The sequence below is a fragment of the Gymnogyps californianus genome, chromosome 6, assembly GCF_018139145.2.
Source record: "Gymnogyps californianus isolate 813 chromosome 6, ASM1813914v2, whole genome shotgun sequence".
Classification (NCBI taxonomy): domain Eukaryota; kingdom Metazoa; phylum Chordata; class Aves; order Accipitriformes; family Cathartidae; genus Gymnogyps; species Gymnogyps californianus.
This window is the reverse complement of record NC_059476.1, coordinates 7,832,206-7,852,054: the sequence shown is the minus strand read 5'-3', so window position 1 is coordinate 7,852,054 and position 19,849 is coordinate 7,832,206. Positions and strand designations below refer to the sequence as shown.

Sequence of the window (19,849 nt, the reverse complement as noted above, 5' to 3'; positions counted from 1 at the left end):
CAAATACTGTGACCATTGCTTTGTAGTAGCTTTGCAAAAGATTTCATTATTCTCTCATCGCACGCAGTGAGTGATCTTTCTAAATTGGATGGTAACAGTCCTGGCAGGACAGACTAAGAATCCTTGCATGACTTCTGCTTGTTTTGTAGTTTCCCTTTACCTCTCACGTACCGGTAATGTATTTGTTTTGTTGAAATAATGCTCTACTGACAGCTTTACCACACTGAATTAACAAATATTAACAGTCTACAGTATAATTAATGCACTGTCATAGTCTATCAATATTCTACCTAGACTATAGATAATCACAGTTGACTAGAGATAAGTCTAGTCAAATTTCAGTAGAGAACTGAAAAAAATCCTTTCATTTCAAGAAAAGCAATGCAGAAGTACGCTGACAGAGGAAATAAAATTCTAAAAATAGCATAGTTCACCTGATGTCATATTTTGACTAACAGAGAAATAAATATACATTAAAATGTCGGAACAGACTTTATTACTCTAGCAAGCACAGTAATAAACTTGTTAGAGATCAACATTTCTGAACAAGACATATGAAAATTAAAATGAGTGAGTTGTATTGTACGCTGGAAAAGGATGACCTATTTGGTAAAGAAATACACAGCCATTACAACCCTTTGCTCTGATCAGGCAACTTCTGGGGTTCATTCCAATGGAGCTGTGGCCAGTAACTATGCCTCTGGCACATCATATGTAACAGGCGAGATTGAAACCACGTAACAGTCATTTATCTTTGACGATCTTGAAGTTATTGCACTAATAACTAATCTTCACTGTGGTTTAAGCTAACAGGTTTTACTTTACAACTGCAGTTGACGAGAGACAGGCACCTGCTCTAGTAACATAGCTCAACTGACAAGCAGTAACCTAGAAAGTCAGAGTAACACCATGATTTTGCAAAAGCTTCTCCAACTAGTCGACCATCACACATACAAAATTCTAGTATTTGCTGAAATGTAACAGACATCAGCTGTTCTTTAGACTTAACAATTTAATATGATCCGAACACATCACGGTTATCAAGAGCCTCATGTTTTCATGGCACCTCACTTGTTTGTTTTTTTCCAAATCTAGCAATGAACATATCAAAATGCAGAGACATTGCTTATTTCAAACAATCCACTGGGAAAAATGAAACTGCAGATACTGATTTGTTTGGAACAGGCAACACTGGAGAGGCAGGCAGCTCTAACAGCTATGTGTGATGACAGTATGGGGGAGAGAGGCTGAAGAAAATAACCACATTCGGAAACGACAGACAAAACAGAAAGATGCAAGAGAGATAAGTTTAAGGGCTGGTTTTTGTTTTTAATTTTCTGACTTGCAATTTTTAAGAAAGGCTGATGCAGTAAAAGAACACAGAAAAAAATTTAAATAATATTTTTGTATTTTATGCTCCAATGGACCGGTAACTAATGTTATAAATATAAGCATTATTCATAATTGTTACAGTGAATCCTAGTAAGATACATGTTTCTTTCTCCTCTACTATTCCATCTTCCACATTGCTTAGAATGTAACAGATTTATTGCCAGAACTTGAGATAAAGTGTAACCAGTATGCAGGCACAAGCTTTATTTTCTTTTCTCTAAGTTTAACAATACTTAGGTCATGGAAGTGCTACTTCAAAAGGTTTTTTTAATGTCTCTCTCTTATTGTGTGTGTGTGTGTGTGTATATATATATATATAGTTTCTTAGAAAGCTCCCAAACACCTATCAACTCAGTTTCCCAGGTCTGGAATTTGATCAGACTAATAACAACCTGTCAGCTTTAAATATTGGACTATTTGTTTCCCCGTGTCCAGTGCCTAAGATCTTGTTAATTACCTAAACTCTCTTTCTGTAGGTCTTGTTAATTACCCGTCTCCTGTCTCAGAGGACCTTGTTAATAACTCGTACAATCTCTCTAAAAAGGTCCTAATAACACATTAAAATTAAAGATGCTTTTCTTTTAGCACTTGTCAAGTGGTGTAAATTGAGAAATTTTCACATCAGTTTATTAGCCTACTGTAGTGTATTTTCCTAAACACAAACAATTTCAGAGAAATGATGCACAAGGTTTGGTCATGGCACAAAACAATCTTTGTTTTCCAGGAGTACCCTCAATTTCTTTAACTGTGTTCAATACAAAATCCACGTGGCTCCTGACTGCAAATTAACCTCTTGAGAGCCATGACAATAGCAGTAATTGTAAGAATGAATGCCATTTAAGATAATGTTAGGTAAAAAGTTTCAAAGCAGTGGATTAAGAGGTACGAAGACAAAACTATCATTGGTAAATGCTGGCTAAAAATACTAGACATATTGTGTGCCTAAAAATTCTTCTTTGGCTGTATGATATAAAACCTCTGGAACTAACAGATTTTGTAATATTTGCAAAAACAGCGTTTCTTGTTTCACTATGAGACTGCAGCATTTTTAAATTGTCAAGAAATCAGCTCATAAATATCTATATTACACCTACACCAGACAATAAAAACCCCCAATCTTAACACTTATGTAATACTGTAATACCATATCTATAAAACCCTTAAAAAACACTAATTTATACACTCAGCATTTGTAAGAGGTAACAAAATATCATCCCCTTTTTACAGATCAGGAGCAGGGAGACTAAGTGATTTATCCAAAGCCACAGAACAAGCCTTTGCCAGAGCAGAGATTAACAGAAATTAGGGGTCCATATTTTGTGATTTCCTGACAACTAGTATTATACACAAACCAGGCAGGTTTTGTTTTGCTTTTCCAAAATACTTCTTAAACCTTCTTGAAATAACAATAATAAATAGTAGTAATAAAAATAAATAATAATTTTCAAATAATCCTGGGACACTTCTTGCTTTTAGGGAAGAAAAAAAAATCCTATAACTGTTGCTGAACCACTTCTATATTTTCTGTATCAGCAGCTGAGAAACACACAGAAGATGTATTTATCTTCATTCTTTTAATTAGTAAATAAGAGTAATTAGTGACAGAGTATGCATACAGCCAGTTAGCACTTAACAACTGGTTGGGTGAAGGGCTATTCAGCAACTCTGTCCTGCAGCTCACCTAGCCATCAGTTAGGGATGTTGTTATGAGCCGCTGTCCTGAACACTATTACTGCGTAGTCAACATTACCAAACACAATTAATTAGGATGGACTTGAGCCTGACCCAAAGCTCACCAAAGGCACTGAAAAGACTCCTGCTAACTTTACAGACATAGCTTCATCGGTGCTAAGAACCTGACCTTCACACTCTGCACATGAAGGAGCTGGGTTTGGTCATTTTTTTTGAGGGTGGGGGAACAGGGTTGCTGTGGGGTTTTTTTCTTCCACTTTGCACTATCTCCAGCCTGGTCCCACGGACTGAACACCCTTTTGTGGCTACAGTGTGCTCCTGGAATACATCTTCCAGTTGATTTTCATCAGAGAGGAATCCAGTTCACATGTCCCAGGACCATTCCATCACTCCAACAAATGCTTAGCTAAGTGGCGTTAACTGGGAAATCTACCTGCAAAGCAAACTCCTCATCAACACCAGAACACTGATTTTGGACACACCTTAATAAAAAGATACTGCCTGGTTTACTTGCAGAAATGGTATCCATCCAAGAGAGCTTAATAGCATGTTGAGTAAATAAAAAACAACTCAAAGTCTACATTCCCTGTGTATGCTTTCTGCATACTGAATTTGTTACTCAACCTCATTTATTTTGTGCCCACAGATTTATACAATTCTTTCTTCACAGTATTACTAGTTCAAAAAAATTAAAAATCGATTCTATTCAACAAATCCTCCACAGATAAAAGTTAAACTTAAACTGTAAACTTATTAAACATGCACATTTTGTATTAGTTTCTACTTCAAAAGAAAATAATTGTACAAGATACATTTGAAAGAAAGTGAACTTATTCTAAAAGATTCTCACAGAACATAATACTGGAGCATACAAAAATCGAGAGCTTCTAACTTAAATTATTGCATGCTAGATATTATTCCATAATAGATGTCTTATAGAAAAGGTCAAAATGTTTACTATTTTTGGCTTTGTGAAAATAACAGAGTATCTATTTGTCTTATCAAAAGTTTATGTTTACATAAAAGTCAAGAACTAGTAAAAGAGACTCATACAAAGAGAGGGAACAAATGACTACAGTCCTTCTGAATGGGCACTGTGATGAGCTTTTTAATTACAAAATAAAGGAAAAAAAGTCCATCATGATTACCGTTAAAGATTTATATTTATCAAGATCTGCTGCATTCAAGAACTTCAAAAGATTTCACTACTTATATCTAGCATCTGCCTGAATACATTTTTTCATTTTTAAAAAGTTAAATGCTATGTAATTTTAATTGTTATTTAAATTACTTCTCTTTAAAGGAGCTTATTTAAATGGAAGTTTAACTTCTGAAAAACCAAGCTACATCCTAACCTTACCCTAATCTAGAGAAATCCTTTATTAAATAAATAATATTCTAAGACTCTGTCTGTAAACAAGTTATTTAAGACACTAGGAACTGACTTGACTCACAGAAGACGCTAAGAAGACAATTCATTGAAGTCTGTATAAGCTTCTAGCAACCGAATCTTTTCTACAGCAGTTCCATTTCAGTTCATTTAACTAATTTACATTCAGGATTAATTTTGTTGAGAAAATGATTATAAGTTTAAATCAGGAGTGCATGCATACTAACCTATGAATAAAACTGAGTTGGGATACAATAAGATCAATCTGTTCTAAAATCTTATAGAACAAGATAACCAGAAACAAATTACTTTTTTTTTCTTAAAAAAAAAAAAAAATTACTACTGTGTCATTAATTATGCAATTAATAGACAGGGAAAAGACAAATTTGTTAGAACCATGTTTTCCATTTAAAACAGTGATTTATTTTACAACCTTAAAATTCCAGTTTGAAGCATTTTAATTTTAAATTCAATTTCTACCAAATTTAAGTCATTAAATAGAAATGAATCATTACCTTGAAAAAAAAGGACTGTTAATTTCTGGCATTAATATACAGAAAAAACCGAGAATGCAAATGAATAAAAGTTAAATAATTAACTGCTTAAACATTTATCTATTGGGAACAGTATATGTGGTGTGCGTGTGTATATCTATAGAGAGAGAGAAAGAGAGTATATTTTCCACACTAGCAAACAAAAGCCAGAAAGGAAACAAACTGTGGGATACACTTTTTTTTTTTTTTAAGGAAAACAAGTTAACTGTTAATAGACTAACAAAGATTAAAATGGATTATTTAAATCAAAGTTTCTTATCAGCCCCTGTAACTTAATTCACTCTGCTTAGCACATAAACTGCCGCCTTGTGCAACGACTTGAATACATAGGAACTCAGCAAAGCTACAGCAAGCCAAATGAATTCAGGCGTGATAAGTGCCCACGTGGGTGCTCCCATTTAGAAAAAGAATGGTCTTTAATTCTTGTGCTTTAATGTATAGAATCTAAATCTAGTTTTTCCAAAATGGTGACATCCACAGGATTTGTTTTCATTACTCACATTTTCTTCACCTTTTTTATTTATTCCGTTTCATCTTTCCCTTAGACTTGAAACCTTTCCCTCTAAAGCCTTGACTTAGGGCAGTGTAATAATTAGCAATCAGTGTTCAGTGAAAGCAGACTTTCAGGAAGAACCCATTCTGAAGCACAAACAAGGTCTTCCGCAAACGCAAGTACCCAAGAACATTCACAGTACACATTAGTAATATAAAGTAATTTCAAAATGAAGTAAGAAAAGATCAAACTATACAAAAAGTTCATAACTTTTACTTAGAAACAGATAAGCAATGACATAAACGTATATAAAGCACAAAGATTGTGTTCCTCAACACTTCACATTTTCATTTATATAACACGTTCAAGATACCAGATCGAAATACAGCAAAAACCTACCTTGAAGATGGCAACATGCTTGTAGGCTTGAAGTTTGTCATAAACGGATTAGTCGAATCATAATCAAAACTCTCCTGATGAGTTTCACCAAACGCACTAGGTGATTTCAAGTCAGTAGAACTGTCTGATCCCCCATTGCTAAGTTTATCTGACCTCTTGCTATCTTTTTTTCCAGTCACTCTTTCAAAAAGACTAACTTTCTCTTTTTTCTCTTTTTTAATTTCTTTTCTGATTTCGACAGGTTTGGAAAACAGACTTATGTTTTGATCCCATGTTGCTGGGCTTTCTTCAAACGGATTCTTCTGTCTTGGCAGTGTAGCAAATTTTTGGGGTAACGAAGCACTCACATTGGTAAATGGGTCATTTTGTGCTTCAAGTGCGGTTTCATCAACTGTGCTGTCAAGCTGGTTCATTTTAGAAGTATCAACACTTAATGTCCTTCTATGTGGAGATTTTAGACTCCCTGCAAACAATCTGTCATTAGTATATTATCAACGAGACACTATATCATAGTTTATGACATGCAGAGAACCCATTTTAGCTTAGGTCTAGAAGCTTTGCAATTGAGTCTCAGTTCAAAACACTGCTGAGTAACTAAGCTATTTTAAAAAAAATGAACAGCTGTGGCCTTGACTTTGTGATTCAGAAACGTTTATGGATAGACATTACAGCAAACTTTTGTTTCCTGTGTGAAAACTAAGTTCTACAAAGAAGACAGCTGTGACTAGCGTGCCATTCCAGAAAGCAACAGTAGTCTATTGCTGCACAATAACTTTGACCAATGCAAAGTATTTTCAGTTCTTCAGTCAGGTTTAAAACTTTGGTGAGAGTTTTCAACTTCTTAAACAGAATTTTATTTTTCACAAGATGTTATTTTGCCTACAGTTCCTTCTAGAACGCAATGCTTCACTACAACGTACTCTCAAATGAGGACATAAGAAGAAAAATGCTAAATTACCATAAATTATGACCAATATAAGTTATTTCTTATGCTCAGAAACAGCAGTTATGAGCTACCACCAACTAATGGAAGTGAAGAAAAAAAAAAATAGGCCAGCAATAATTCTTAACTTTTTGGCCTTGTAATTGCTTCATAAACTAAAGAAACAGACTTCTGAATGCTCTAATAGCAGCGAACTGTAATTATATGGTCATGAGTTTTACTTACCACCTTCATCAACCGAACCAAAAGAGTCTAGCTGACGCCTGAAAAGATGAGAGTAGCCAACTGTGCTGGATTTCATTTTTTCTGAGGAGACATGTGATCCCGTTAAATCTGACATCGAATGAGCTGAGGATAGCCGCTGAGGTCCCAAAAGGAAAGGTTTTTTTGGTTTTGATTTCATTTGTACTTCACCACTACATACCTCTACGTTTGCATCAGGTATGTGAGTACTTGGGATGATTGCAGAGGATGTATCTGAAAATGTCCCATCATTTTTTCGACCCTTCATTTTGTCTTTTAGTTTAGCAAACGGGGATTTGGTTTTGTCCTTCATTGACAAATCAAACATACTTGCTGTCATGTTATTCCTCATAAACTGAATATTGACCTTTATTTCTCCTCTGTCTTTAGTTCTCTTCCCTTGTCTGGACTCCAGGTGAAACCACCTTAAAGGAGAAAAAGAGCAAGTTAAGTTGTGTTTTCTGGAGGCTAGTCATCAAACTCTGCTTAGTAGGTTAAGGTATCTGGCTAGTATAATTTAAAATACAAAATCCAAATTCCATACCAAAAATTAAAACATTCCTGTACTGAAAAACTTTTTTGTCTATATTTGTTTTTGAAGAGAAAACTTAATAACTAAGCAAGCACGAAGCTCTTTGCAGTGTTCACCTGTTTTGAGAGCCAAAGTCAACTCTGTGGACGCTTACTAAACTTCATCAAAGCTAACGGGCTCACATCTGCTTACAAAGGAGAATTTGTATCTAACGTTAATTTTAAATACAAATACATTTTATATTTCTATTTAAAAGAACACTTGATATTTTTCAAGTGGCCTTTATTTAGCAGTGATGTATATTACCTGAATACATACTATGTGGCAAATATTTCATCTACTAACCTTTTCTCCTTTGGTTTTGCTCAGGTTTATACTCTAGCAAACATTTTTCCCCTCTGTCCCTTCCTTCTAACTACTGGTTAAGATTTATGTCAACTGCACTAGCACTAGCAAAGAAACATCTGAGACCCCTGAATAGACAACTGTCATTTCGGTTCTGCAACTGCAACCCCTACTGACGTTGACGGTAACTCCATGAGCACCGGTGGCAGAACAGTGAGCACGTAGGTGTATCTAACAGCCATCCCTGCTTTTGCAGATCACCAGCAGGATTAACTTCAGAAATATTTCCACAGGTTTTGGAACCATAACATAAACCCCGACTCCTTGAAAAGAGATCAAAGGTGTGATCATCTGTTTCAAAAAACCAAGTGTGCTTCTTTGCCAGGTCCAACAAAGGCTTTATCATTATCCAAGTGTCTTATTCATTCCTTATTGTGCTCCACTGTCCCGTGAAAGCATCTGCAGAATTATGGCTCAATCTTCCTTCCACAGCTTCATCTAAATGAATGACCAACAGACAATTCCTTCTCCACACCCATCATCAATAGCCTTTTCCTATTTCAAAAAGGGCACAAGGGCCTATTTCAGATCCACCAGCTCCAAAGAAGTGCTCTAAACCCACTGTCAGGAGAAATGCATGCACACATACTAACACAACAGTGCATTATCATCATGAAGTAACTTTTGAACTGGAGACTAAGAAACGAAAATGCCTATCAGCACAGATGCAAAATTGATTATGCAGTTATACATACATTATTCAATACTGCCAAATATAGAAAAAAAGGTCAGGAAAGGAGAAAAATAACACTCAATTTCCTTTCAGATTTCATAAATATTTTTAAAGGCGACAGCTGAAATCAAATTTTCAGGCAGAGATACTATTTTTTCGAGTTGAGAAAATACTTCTAGAAGTGACCCGCCAAAGAAATAATGAAAGGATAAAGAATATGATGACTTTTTTTGTTGCTTTGTGATGTCCAAAAGGTTTTATATCTCATACTAAACCAGAATAACTGAGAAATATCAGACCTTCTCTGTCCCGGCACTGGACGACATTAATCCAGAACAGTAGATCCAGAAGTTCAAACCAGTAGGACAATTAAACCTTCAGGAAGAAAGTTTTTCTTCTGTTGTGAGGTAACTTCATTTATGTATTTTAAATGAAATGCAAAACCTGAAATATGTTATGTGTCTGAAGAAGATGGATCATTTTTCCTTTTAGTTAATAACGTTTCACTTCTTGGTAACTGATTCCAGAAACTCTTTAATTCATCTATAGAGTCATTACAGAAAACACACACCACAGAATCAAGAGTAAATCTTTTTTTTGATACATAATATCGCAAAAACTGGAAGACAAGATAGCCTACTTTCTTTAAAACTCTTCTGTAAAAGATGTTCATATATTCTCTTAGAAAAATAAAAATAATACACAGCCGTAATGAGCAAGCCCTTGTTTAGAAATCTCCATCAGACAGATCTTGCCTGTGCAGAAAAAAAACCCAAACCAAAAACAACTGAGAAAGTCCTCACCATGATTCCTTAGACAGACACTAAACGTAAACATCAATATAAATATAAATAAGGCTTATGAGTGTTTTAAGAGGCTTAATAGGCAGAGAGGACCTCACTTTTTGACATTCAAATTTAATGGCTTAGCCTACACTGTAAGAAAACATATTCCCCTTCTCCCTCTTTCCCTCCCCTCAGAGGTCTCAAACATGAATACTGTATCTCTGATAAGACTGCTGAATTTTTGTATGTTTCTACTTAGGAATTAGCGAAACTTTAAACAGATGCATGACACTTGCTAACTTGTTTTAGAACAGTATCAAGACATAAATTCTTAAGCTTTTGCTGTGTGGAAGAAAGCTTTTTCTTTTAAAACTTAACTCAATTATTGACATTGTTATCATGAATCAACAACCACTCGGTGTCACTATCAGTACTCACCTGCTAACGGCGTATGTCCGCATACTCTTTTGACATTCACCAGGTCTGAAGGAGAGAACTCCAGCACACAACTAATACATTGCCTTTGCAGCCTGTGCATTTGTTTTCAAAGTAGACTTTGAAGAACTTGACGCTAAAAATAAGTTCAGCTGGGAAAACAAAGAAACTGTCCTCACCCCAAGAAGAGAACACAACGGCATAAGGGACTGAACCTCATACCTGCTGGGACCAGTTTCAACACTACCACTGATTCCAACAGAATTTAATCATAAACTCTTTACTCCAGCAAAAATTCCTCTAGACTTCAGTGGAATTTCTATTTGAACAATGATTGCTGGATCGAATCTTTGTATAAAACAAAGATATTTAATTTTCATAGGCATTTCAAGGAGGCTTCTTTGTTACCTTCGAGAGTTTATCTTGTTTTAGTTATAGTGAAGGTTCCATATGCGTCAGCTCATAACAAGACAATATGAGAAGCAGACTCAAATCATGATTTTCTTCAAATTCAAAGGCGAATAATTACTTTTTTAAACAGATGAGAACAAATGCAGGCAATACATTTGTGTGGAACTGCACGTGAATGAGCAACTGAGTCTGTAAATGTTTCTTATTAGAGTCTGTTTCTACAACACATGGGCGTGAGCAACAAATAGAAAAAACAGCACTGTACATAATAGAAAAAAGAATTGGAAAATGAAGTCCACTGTTTTCAGATAACAACATTTGGGTCCTAAAATACTAAATTCCACTATACCACTGCCAATTTAAAAAATCGTAATGTATTATAAAAGCCAATAAAACTTGCTATTTTGGTTTTGTTTACAGTACTTTTTGCCACAATAAATGCTCCATTTGTCAGGCTGCCATGAGCTTATTCTATAGAAAGCCTGTACAAAGTAGGAAAATAGCCAATAACATACACGAACAAAACAGGGTGGCTTTTATGAGAGCAGATGCCCTTTTATTTAATAACCAAATATTACATCCAGTCTTGCAGACAGTCTTTATTTAAACAGACCTTGTACAAAGTCTGGCAAATTTTCCCAACTTCAAAGGAAGCCCTATTGCCTTCTGAATCACATTCATACTTCTTGCTCTCACCTTCAAATGTTCTGTAGGACAACGTTCTCCACACACCGTCTAATTTCGACTTTCCCCCTATGGTTTCCATCAGAACAACCCTTGCTTCTTTTTCTCATCTGTTTTTGAGTGCGCTAATGGGCCTTGCCTGTCTTGCACAGGTTTCTGATCATTTTTATTTTGTAAGTATTATATAAATTGCCACTCTGTATGCTGACAATTTTTTTGAACACGGAAAGAGAAGATCAAGATTCAAGGCTGAACAGGAAAAATCCTGCTGCCCCGTCAGCCCTGAAAAATTAAACCCCTATCTGAAGAAACATGGCTATTTTCTAACCATGACAAAATTACTCAATTTTGGCCATACCTACAATTAGGGGTGGAAAAAGCAAACACCCTTATTTCTAAGAAAGACAGTAACCATCTTCTGCACACTATTAAAGTAAACTGTGTAGTATTAGCAGTACTGAACCCTTTAGCTTAGAAAAGGTAGACAGGAAAAGTGAAGGAGAAAACTGAAGTAAGTTACTATAAATGAGCAAGTTATAAAATTCTGGCTTGCCTATTCCATCCAAATAGCTAGTGATCTACAACCATACTTATATTTTCAACACAATTTCTTCAGCTGTTTTCTTCCCCTTTTTCTGATTTCATTTTCTTCCCATGAACCTGGTTTTCCAACTCACTTCTGCTTATCTACACCATTCTCATTGCACCCTTCATCCTGCATTCAACAAATATTTTGAAACCAGTATCTTGTTTCTCTTCTCCTAATAGCAGGAAGCTGATGTCGTGGTGTTTTATCCTCCAAATCTACCACGGAATTTGACAGTTCCAAGTCTTAGCCCTCTCTCTTCTTTTAAGAAGCATCATTCAACCTATTCTGCTGACCGTGTAACAGTGAGCAGGATAGGCTGACAGTACAGGTAAGAAAAATAACAACAGTATGGGTACGAAAAAACATGATGTAATTTTAATTACATTTTAATTATATACTTAAAACTTTAACAGCCTCCAAAACCACTGGGATACTTGTCTACCAACTTCAACAGGAATCAGAAGTCTTCCAGCCAGCACGTTCAACCTGTGCATGACAGATGACCTTCTGACTCCATCTTCTTGCCAGTGCCAAAGATGGAAAGTGCTAAAGGAATTTCCCCACTCATTTTGCTGCTTCTCAAATACGCCTCTCTGCCTGCCTTCACTCTACCACTAAATATTGATCTAATTTGCTTTGCTGAAATCATTAGATTGCACCCAAAGATTTTTGCAAAATCTTGATTTTAATTCACAAATTACTGAAGGAATTCTGTAAAAAGCCACACAATCATCACAGCATCCACAAGGCTTCTAGCCTTGATTTTACAGGTAAAATCAGCATCCTTCAATCTGCTAAGCAACTTTAATCTGCTAAGCAACTTTAATCTGCTACACAGTGATGAGGAGAATTTTCTACACCAGCAGGTACTTCAAAAATTACCCCTAAAAAGACCATCAAAATCCCAATGAGAGAACACGTCCATCACCTGTCACAGGAAAGAAGTAGTTCTTCATCTTAGATTACTATGTTCAAGCTAGATACACTGAAGAAACTTGCTTCATAAAATCTCACTAACATAAAAGTCCACAGCTAATGGATAAAAAAACAACATCCAAAGCCCAGAACTGTCTAACATTTTAATTAGCAGCAAATGCACTTTAAAAAATGCAAAAGTATGTTTTGTGATAAATCACTCAGATACCATACCGAGAGACTGCCCCTGAAGTCAGTAAGTAGGAAAATTAAGGCAAGGGGCAGAGCACAGACTACATCGTCTATGAGGGGAAATGAAGAAGACGACAGATTATTTATTAAAATAAGTGATGACATTCACAAAGATGAATACTATTACTTTCTGGAAGCCAACTGAAATGAGATATACAAAGTAGAGTTTAAAAATAAATACTACAGAGTGACATCGTAACACCACAAAACATATGGGAACTGACACATATCACAACACCCTTACTAAGGGGTTAGCTAACATCAACTGGAATCATAGTAATTAAAGTGGTATTAGTTTACTTATTATTTTGGCTAAAGACTACGTGTGAAAACTTTTATTTTAGAAACAATATAACCAAAGGTATGACAATTAAGGCCAATTATTTCAGTTGAGTGTGTGTGCAAGCATGTGCATGTGTGTGCACAGAAAATGGAGAAGTATTTCAATCCAGATGGCACTCAGACTCTGACTCAGAATTATGACTTATTCAGAGGATGTGCTTGCATTTGTTGTCAAAATGTAAATGCTGGGAATACTACTAGAGAATTTGAAAATATTGCTATAATCCCATAAAGCTACAACTGGGCGTAACTTTTTGTTTTCCCCCATAACCATCTTTCTCTTCTGTTCCTCACTACTGACTTTCCTTCATTTTTTTTTTACATTTACTGATTACCACAAAAGCAACAACACAAATCCATATGGATCCTCCACACTGCTCATTATTTCTGTGCCTTTAACAAATTTCTCTGTTACTACTCTTCCCACTTTTGACTAGAGTGGAATGAGTTTTTTCTCTTACTTTAACCACAACATTTTGGTAACTTCTGTTAGAGCCTGCCATTTTCACTACGATTTAGTTTTATCACCTAAAATCATCTAAAATGCATTTTTCTGGTTTAAACTAAAGACTCAAAATTAGTAAATAATATTTATAAAGTGTTATGTTCTGTAGAATTATTTTTAAAAAGGCACTATTCATTAACAAGCACTGAGCCCATGACATACTATCTATTTACTAGTTGTTTGCTTGTTCACAATTCAAGATGTATTTGAAGCCATGTACTCGAGCGCCTGCCTCTTCCTTACGCCGCTACAGATGAGAGAGGACAGGGCAGAAGCAATCAAAGGGGGAACCTGTCCATATCCAAGAGGGAGGCTGCCAAGAAGGCATTCACATTAATTTGGAGGAAGTCACACAATTTTCATATCTTTCAGGAAGCTCAGCAGCACTAAAGAATAAGTGCTTACAACACAGGGGTATTGATCGTGGTCAATCGTTAATTCTTTTTGTTTGCTGAGAAGCTGTTTTTGACTATTTTATATGATCGATGTAAGCAGAGGAGAAGTATCTTAGATAAGGCCAAGATTCCTTCACTGTATTATGCTCAAATAAGCATTTTTTACAAGACTGCTGCAATGGGGCGGGGCGGGGGGAGTGCTGCTGAGGTATTATAGAAACCAGGGAGAAGGGGAATTAAGTCACAAATAAAAGGTATCTCCTCCAACAAAATTTCTGTAAGAGATAATAACTCTACCATCACCTGCCCTCCTCAAATTCATAACATTCCAGACAAGCGTTGCATCTTAAATCAGCTGAACGTACAATAAAACTAGCTCTCCATGAAAGCCAATAAAGGAATGGACAATAAATAGAGTGGAATTAGAGACCAACAAGGATGAAGCAAATGCTGATGAAGTAACATCATGGTGAAAGCTAACGGAAATTTGTTCTTCTATTGTTGTGTTCATTTAGCACACAGGAGGAAAGAACCCAAGTACAGTCATTAAGAAAAACTATTGAAAAATACTTCAGTAAATTAAGACATCAGTAAATGAGTATTTTTTTATTCCACGATAATTCAAAAATTTGTTTTGATGTTACGCATTGTCAGATCATCAGCAGTATTAAGGCAACTATGAATTATAACTGAATTGAAATCATGACAAAAACGTATTTATGCTTTAAAACAACACATTCATTAATCATCATTTACATTTAAACTGCAAGAGCAAAGAGGTATATTTATTCTGCAACAGCAGACCAAAAAAAAATTGTCACGTATTTCTCAGGATGAATTAAAAAAAAAACCCACAAGATTTTACTGCAAAAAATAAAAACCATGTCAGAAATCTAAGATCTGAAAACTTATGCTAAATATACTTCCAATAAAGCAGTATCTCCCAAGCTTTTTGAACTGTTAAAAGAACTCAGTAAAATCTCTCAGCATCTGGAGCCTAGTTTTCAACTCTGGAGAAAAGAGCAGAAGAAGTAAAAAGAGTCTATCCATTTCCAGCTACAGCAGAGATGCCAGAGACACAAATTTACAAAGTTAGCACAGTGTGATGGGCATTTTTGCACCAAGACAGAAAGAAAATGAACTAGGATCCTGCAGATGCTTTGGCTGAAGTCTCTGGAAGAGACCTAGGAAGGGACCATCTGAACCACATCTGGATCTAACCGTTCCAGGAATTTTCACTTTTAAGAATTCAAAAAATCACCAGTTTCAGAAAGAAAGAGAAAGGACATTGCATGATGGTGAGTACAAAATTTTCCCTATCAAATTATAGTAAATATACTGCTTTGTTTCATTAAGTCTTGTGCCAGAACAAGTTTATTAGAACATAAGACGTGCAAATCTATCATGAGGCCTCTGCCTGAAAACTTTATTTTTCTTCAGATGTGACAAGCAACAAAAAAAGCTATACCGAAAAAAGGATTATTTTTCCCTAACATAATGTTTCTGAAGGTGCAGTGAATTTTTAAATTTTTCTTCCAAATTATAAAATATTAAATAAAAAAAATATACAAAAAGCTGGATGTCACACACCCCACGGTCTTCCTAGGAATTCAAAATCAGCTGGTAGCCTTCACTTCTCATACCTCCTTACTAAAAAAGCACTAGGGAATTGCTGACAGGGTTCAGCATTGTGCAGAATATTAAATATCTTTTTTGCAATACCCTGGTGACTCTTGAGTCTGTCTCTTACAGCACCATATGTACAGCTGTGTTGGAAAGAGGAAGCTATTAAATATATTAAAAAGTAGAAATATTACCAATAGACACTTCATCAAATAACTGGATCTCATTCATCCCCAAACAAAGCAAGAAATGTTAAGGTTACATCAACATAAGAAAATAACTCTGGATTTAATAACACCACAAGCCTGTTGAACATATTTGAAAGTAAAAACATTGCTTAATAAAACAGATTAGTGTTTCTGAAACAATGAATATAGCTTTCAACCATCAGAATGCTTTGGTAATAAAGACATTGGACTTGGTCTTGAAAGGCACTGGGTGTCTCAGTTCCCACACCATAGTCACGGCTAGAAGGTCTTCAGGTCCAAATATATTACCCTTAGTTTACTGCCAACACAGGACTAGGAATATTTTGTATCAAAAAGGATTTAATAAAAGGAAAAAAAGAAAGAGCGTTTTGTTTGAGATCGCATTTGCAAATATATTCTTGAAAGTTTGCCCTCCTCCCACATACACGTACAAATACTGCATCTACATCTCCAACTAATGCTTAAAGGAGACAGCAACAACACACCCGCATTGCACGAAGGCATACAAGTAGACAACCATGATAACTTTTCAAAAACACCTAAACACTTAAGGATTCTGAAGTATTTTTTCAAAAGTGAGTTTCCAAAAGGACATTTTCTAGGTTTCTAAGCACCTAAAGACACCGACAGGAAAACTGGACTTTCAGTGGCTCCTATCTCGTAAGAATTTAAATCGGCATTAAATGAGTACGTGCTGCCAAAAATCCCACTAACCGCCTATCCGCACTTTTACATGTGTATAAGACTTTTACAAGTACAGCTGTTCGGCTCTAGAAGCCTAACACCCATCAACTTTTAATAAGATTTACAATCTTAAATGCTCAAGTAACTTCTGAAAATAGGACCTAGGCTGTTTGTAAAAATTTCCCCATAGGCCCTCATCTTCTGCAGTACAACTCGCAGGCAAAGCGCAGCTTTCTCGGGGGCCCTGGTAATTTCAGCAGTGGTCTAGGGAAGCACTACTGCACGTTTACATACTGTGAGCTCCTCTCTCACACTTCAGAGAAAGAAATGAAAAAATAAAGAAGCTAAGCACAACTTCATATAAAAATACTGAAGAGATCTGAATGTTTATTTAACTATCACAAGGACTATGTTAATTACCCCACTTACAAATTTTTGCAATAATTTTGTAAGACTCCAATACTACTTTTGCTAAAGTTGGTGCAAAAGCGTATGGTTCCTCAAAGGGAAAAGAGATTTTGTTACTCACAGTAATACATGAATAATTTACATATTTTCCTCCAGTTTCTGAATACATATTTCTACCTAGGTTTACAAAGTTTTTACAGTTAGTAGCGTTTCTACTTCTTTCATTCACCTTTTTTTCTGTAGAGCAGCTAGGTGTTTAAACTAAGGCAGTTGCCTACTGACTTGCAAGATAATTACAACTGGTGTTTAAAGAATATTTAAGATGCATGTCTGAAGAGCACTGAAACTTCCTGAATCAAGTGTAAATAGAAATTAAGACCCTAAGGCTACAGGCATCACCATGTATTGCATCAAGATAACTGGTTTGTCCTTAAAAAGATAAGCAATTAAAAAGTATAATAGTTCAGACTGTGAACCCACAAGAGATTCTGCACGGACACGTTCTTTCCTATTACATGGTCAGTGAACATACTGTTTTGCTAAAAATTTAGTTTACAAAAACCAAAAAAAACAGCAGGGCAAAGACAGCTCTGCCTTGTCTTTGGGTCTTTGGTGCTCCTTCAACCTCAGCCACTGCACATCAGTAGGACCAGGTTTTGCGATGGTTTCTGCAGAAACAGTTGTCTGATCAACTAGACCTGGCTGGTGTTGCTGTACTGATTTCCACCTTCCAACTGCCCGCTCTGACTCTGCTGGAGGTTCACGCCTCCCCAGCACAGTCAGCAACAGACTAATGATGCCAGCCTCTTAGTCACTTGATGCAAAGTCCAGCATCTTACATAGACCCAGCGTCACTAACAGAAGAAACGCTAGACTTTAACAGCTGAGATTTGGGCACAGGACCCTTTCTGCTCTACTGAAGAGACAGTAGAGGAGGAAAGGCACCTGGGGCAGGAACTTCTTAACCACTGCAGAAAGATTTGTCAGTGCTCATACGTCACTGCCTACATACAGCTAGCTTGGAGGTCTCCATGATATTCTTGGACTACTTCTGTGGGTCAAGCATAGCTAAAACACCCACAAATCATATAGTCACAGGCATGCCTGCATTACGCTTACATCTACAGTTTATTCCCATACACTTTGGAGGATAAATTACACTGGTACCAGACATCTTCGTGCAACCACGTCCTAATTAGAAATTACAACAATTTTTGCTAATTTAGTTGAAAAACCCAGAGAGTTAGATACGTTTACAGTTCAGTCTAATAAACCGCTGTGATGCTTTTATTTTTTTCTTTTTTTTTTTTTTGCATTCCAGTGCCAGAATTTGCTGGCAAATGGCAATTTGATTTGGCAAAGGCTTATGTAGGTAATGATGGAGGCTACTACAACAGCAGAAATTTCTCTTCAGTCTTCTCTGTTGAGGCCTACTGTACAGAGCAGCCTGCAGGATCACGGCCTAAGACTAATCAGGATCAGAAAAGCACTGTGCTGCTGTGGTAAGCCTTCATTAAGTCACAGTTCATTGACCACTAAAACATAAATACAAAATATTTAAAGACGCTTGGTTGCAGCAATTGAAGGAAAACATTTTTAAACAGAACGACGCCAGGCTTCAACGGAGTCTGAGTCTCATATATGTTTCAAACTGAGGTAGGAGTTGAATGGGGATATGGCCCTGAGCAGAACGAAGAAAAATCTTTAAAAAAACCAGACTGTAATGAGTTCATGTTGCACAAGAGAATTTGTCAAAAAATGTTAATGTTATTGACAGTCCTTCCCTGTGCAGGGTGACCGCTGTGATTACAGTAAACTTCCCTCTGGAAGAGGTCAGGCCACAATGACATAACTGTATACATTAAGGGCTTAGAACACACCACAGAAAAGAGAAACGTCCTAATTTCATTTCAAAGTACATTGATAGTAAGGCTACTATTTCCCACTCTCCCCACGTGCAAGTGTACAAGGAATACAAATTATAATGAAAAAAACCAACCATCACTTACTCTGTTTTCCGTCTTTGCTTGTCTTCAAATATATCATTCAGACTTATCGCCACCTGTCCCAAAAACTTGTCCAGCCCCACCAGTGACCTGTGCATGACAATCAGGTACAGGATGTATTTTTCCGGATTCTCCTGCATGAGCAATCCAGGGAGCTCGAAGGAGGCCTCTTCTTTCCAGATGGGATCCAGGGTCTTCTCAGCCACCGAGGTGGAGTACTTCTCCTTGCCCAGCTGTATGATGGTGTAGGCATCGTTGCTGCCATTTTTACCTTTTGGCTTCAGACCTTTGGCTTGAAGGACCGTAACTTGCACGTGAGTTGGGAACCACTTCTGGGCTTGCTCTGCCAACATCATCTTTGAAGATCGCAGCAGCAATAACAAACACAAAGTCTGTAAGTCTTCGAGTTACTGCGTAAGGGCACTTACGGCAGAGACACCTGTCAGGGGCTCAGCGCGGTCCTTCTTCCAGCGCTCCTCGCCGCGGGTGGCACTCGCCAGTCCTCAGGTTCCCCCCTCCCCACGCAGCCCTACCTGCGACTCCATGCCTGGGGGCTGCACCGTCCCCCCGCAGCACCGACACTACTCTCCTGACCCCGGCCTCCCCCCGCCCGCCGGCACCGCTCCCCTCCCGCCGCTGCCGCCGGCCCGGCTCCCCGCCGCCCCCAGGACATCCCCCGGGCAGGGGCCCCCTCCGCCGCCCGGCCCGGCCCGGCCAGGAGCGCCGCGGCCCCCTCAGCGCGGCCCGGCCCGGCCCGGCCCGGCGCGGGCCCCGCAGGCCGCCGGCGGCCTCCCCCTGCCCCTCACAGCTCGGTGCCTCAGGGCGGCGGGCAGCGCGGGGGGGGGGGGGGGTGATTTCGCCGCCGCCCCGCTCCTGGCGGGGGTGTCGGG

General features: G+C 37.4%; 1 protein-coding gene across 1 annotated transcript in view; it reads right to left on the bottom strand.

Moving 5' to 3' along the window:
* The window catches only part of RAB11FIP2 (RAB11 family interacting protein 2), a 34,152-nt gene extending 14,786 nt beyond the window's left edge, over nt 1–19,366 (bottom strand). The window contains exons 1-3 of the mRNA XM_050899239.1: nt 18,963–19,366; nt 7,089–7,531; nt 5,921–6,383 (exon numbers count right to left, since the gene is read on the bottom strand). Coding sequence (XP_050755196.1) covers nt 5,921–6,383; nt 7,089–7,531; nt 18,963–19,315 — 1,259 coding nt within the window. The 5' untranslated portion in view covers nt 19,316–19,366. The remainder of the gene's footprint in view (nt 1–5,920; nt 6,384–7,088; nt 7,532–18,962) is intronic.
* Nucleotides 19,367–19,849: the final 483 nt, after the last annotated feature.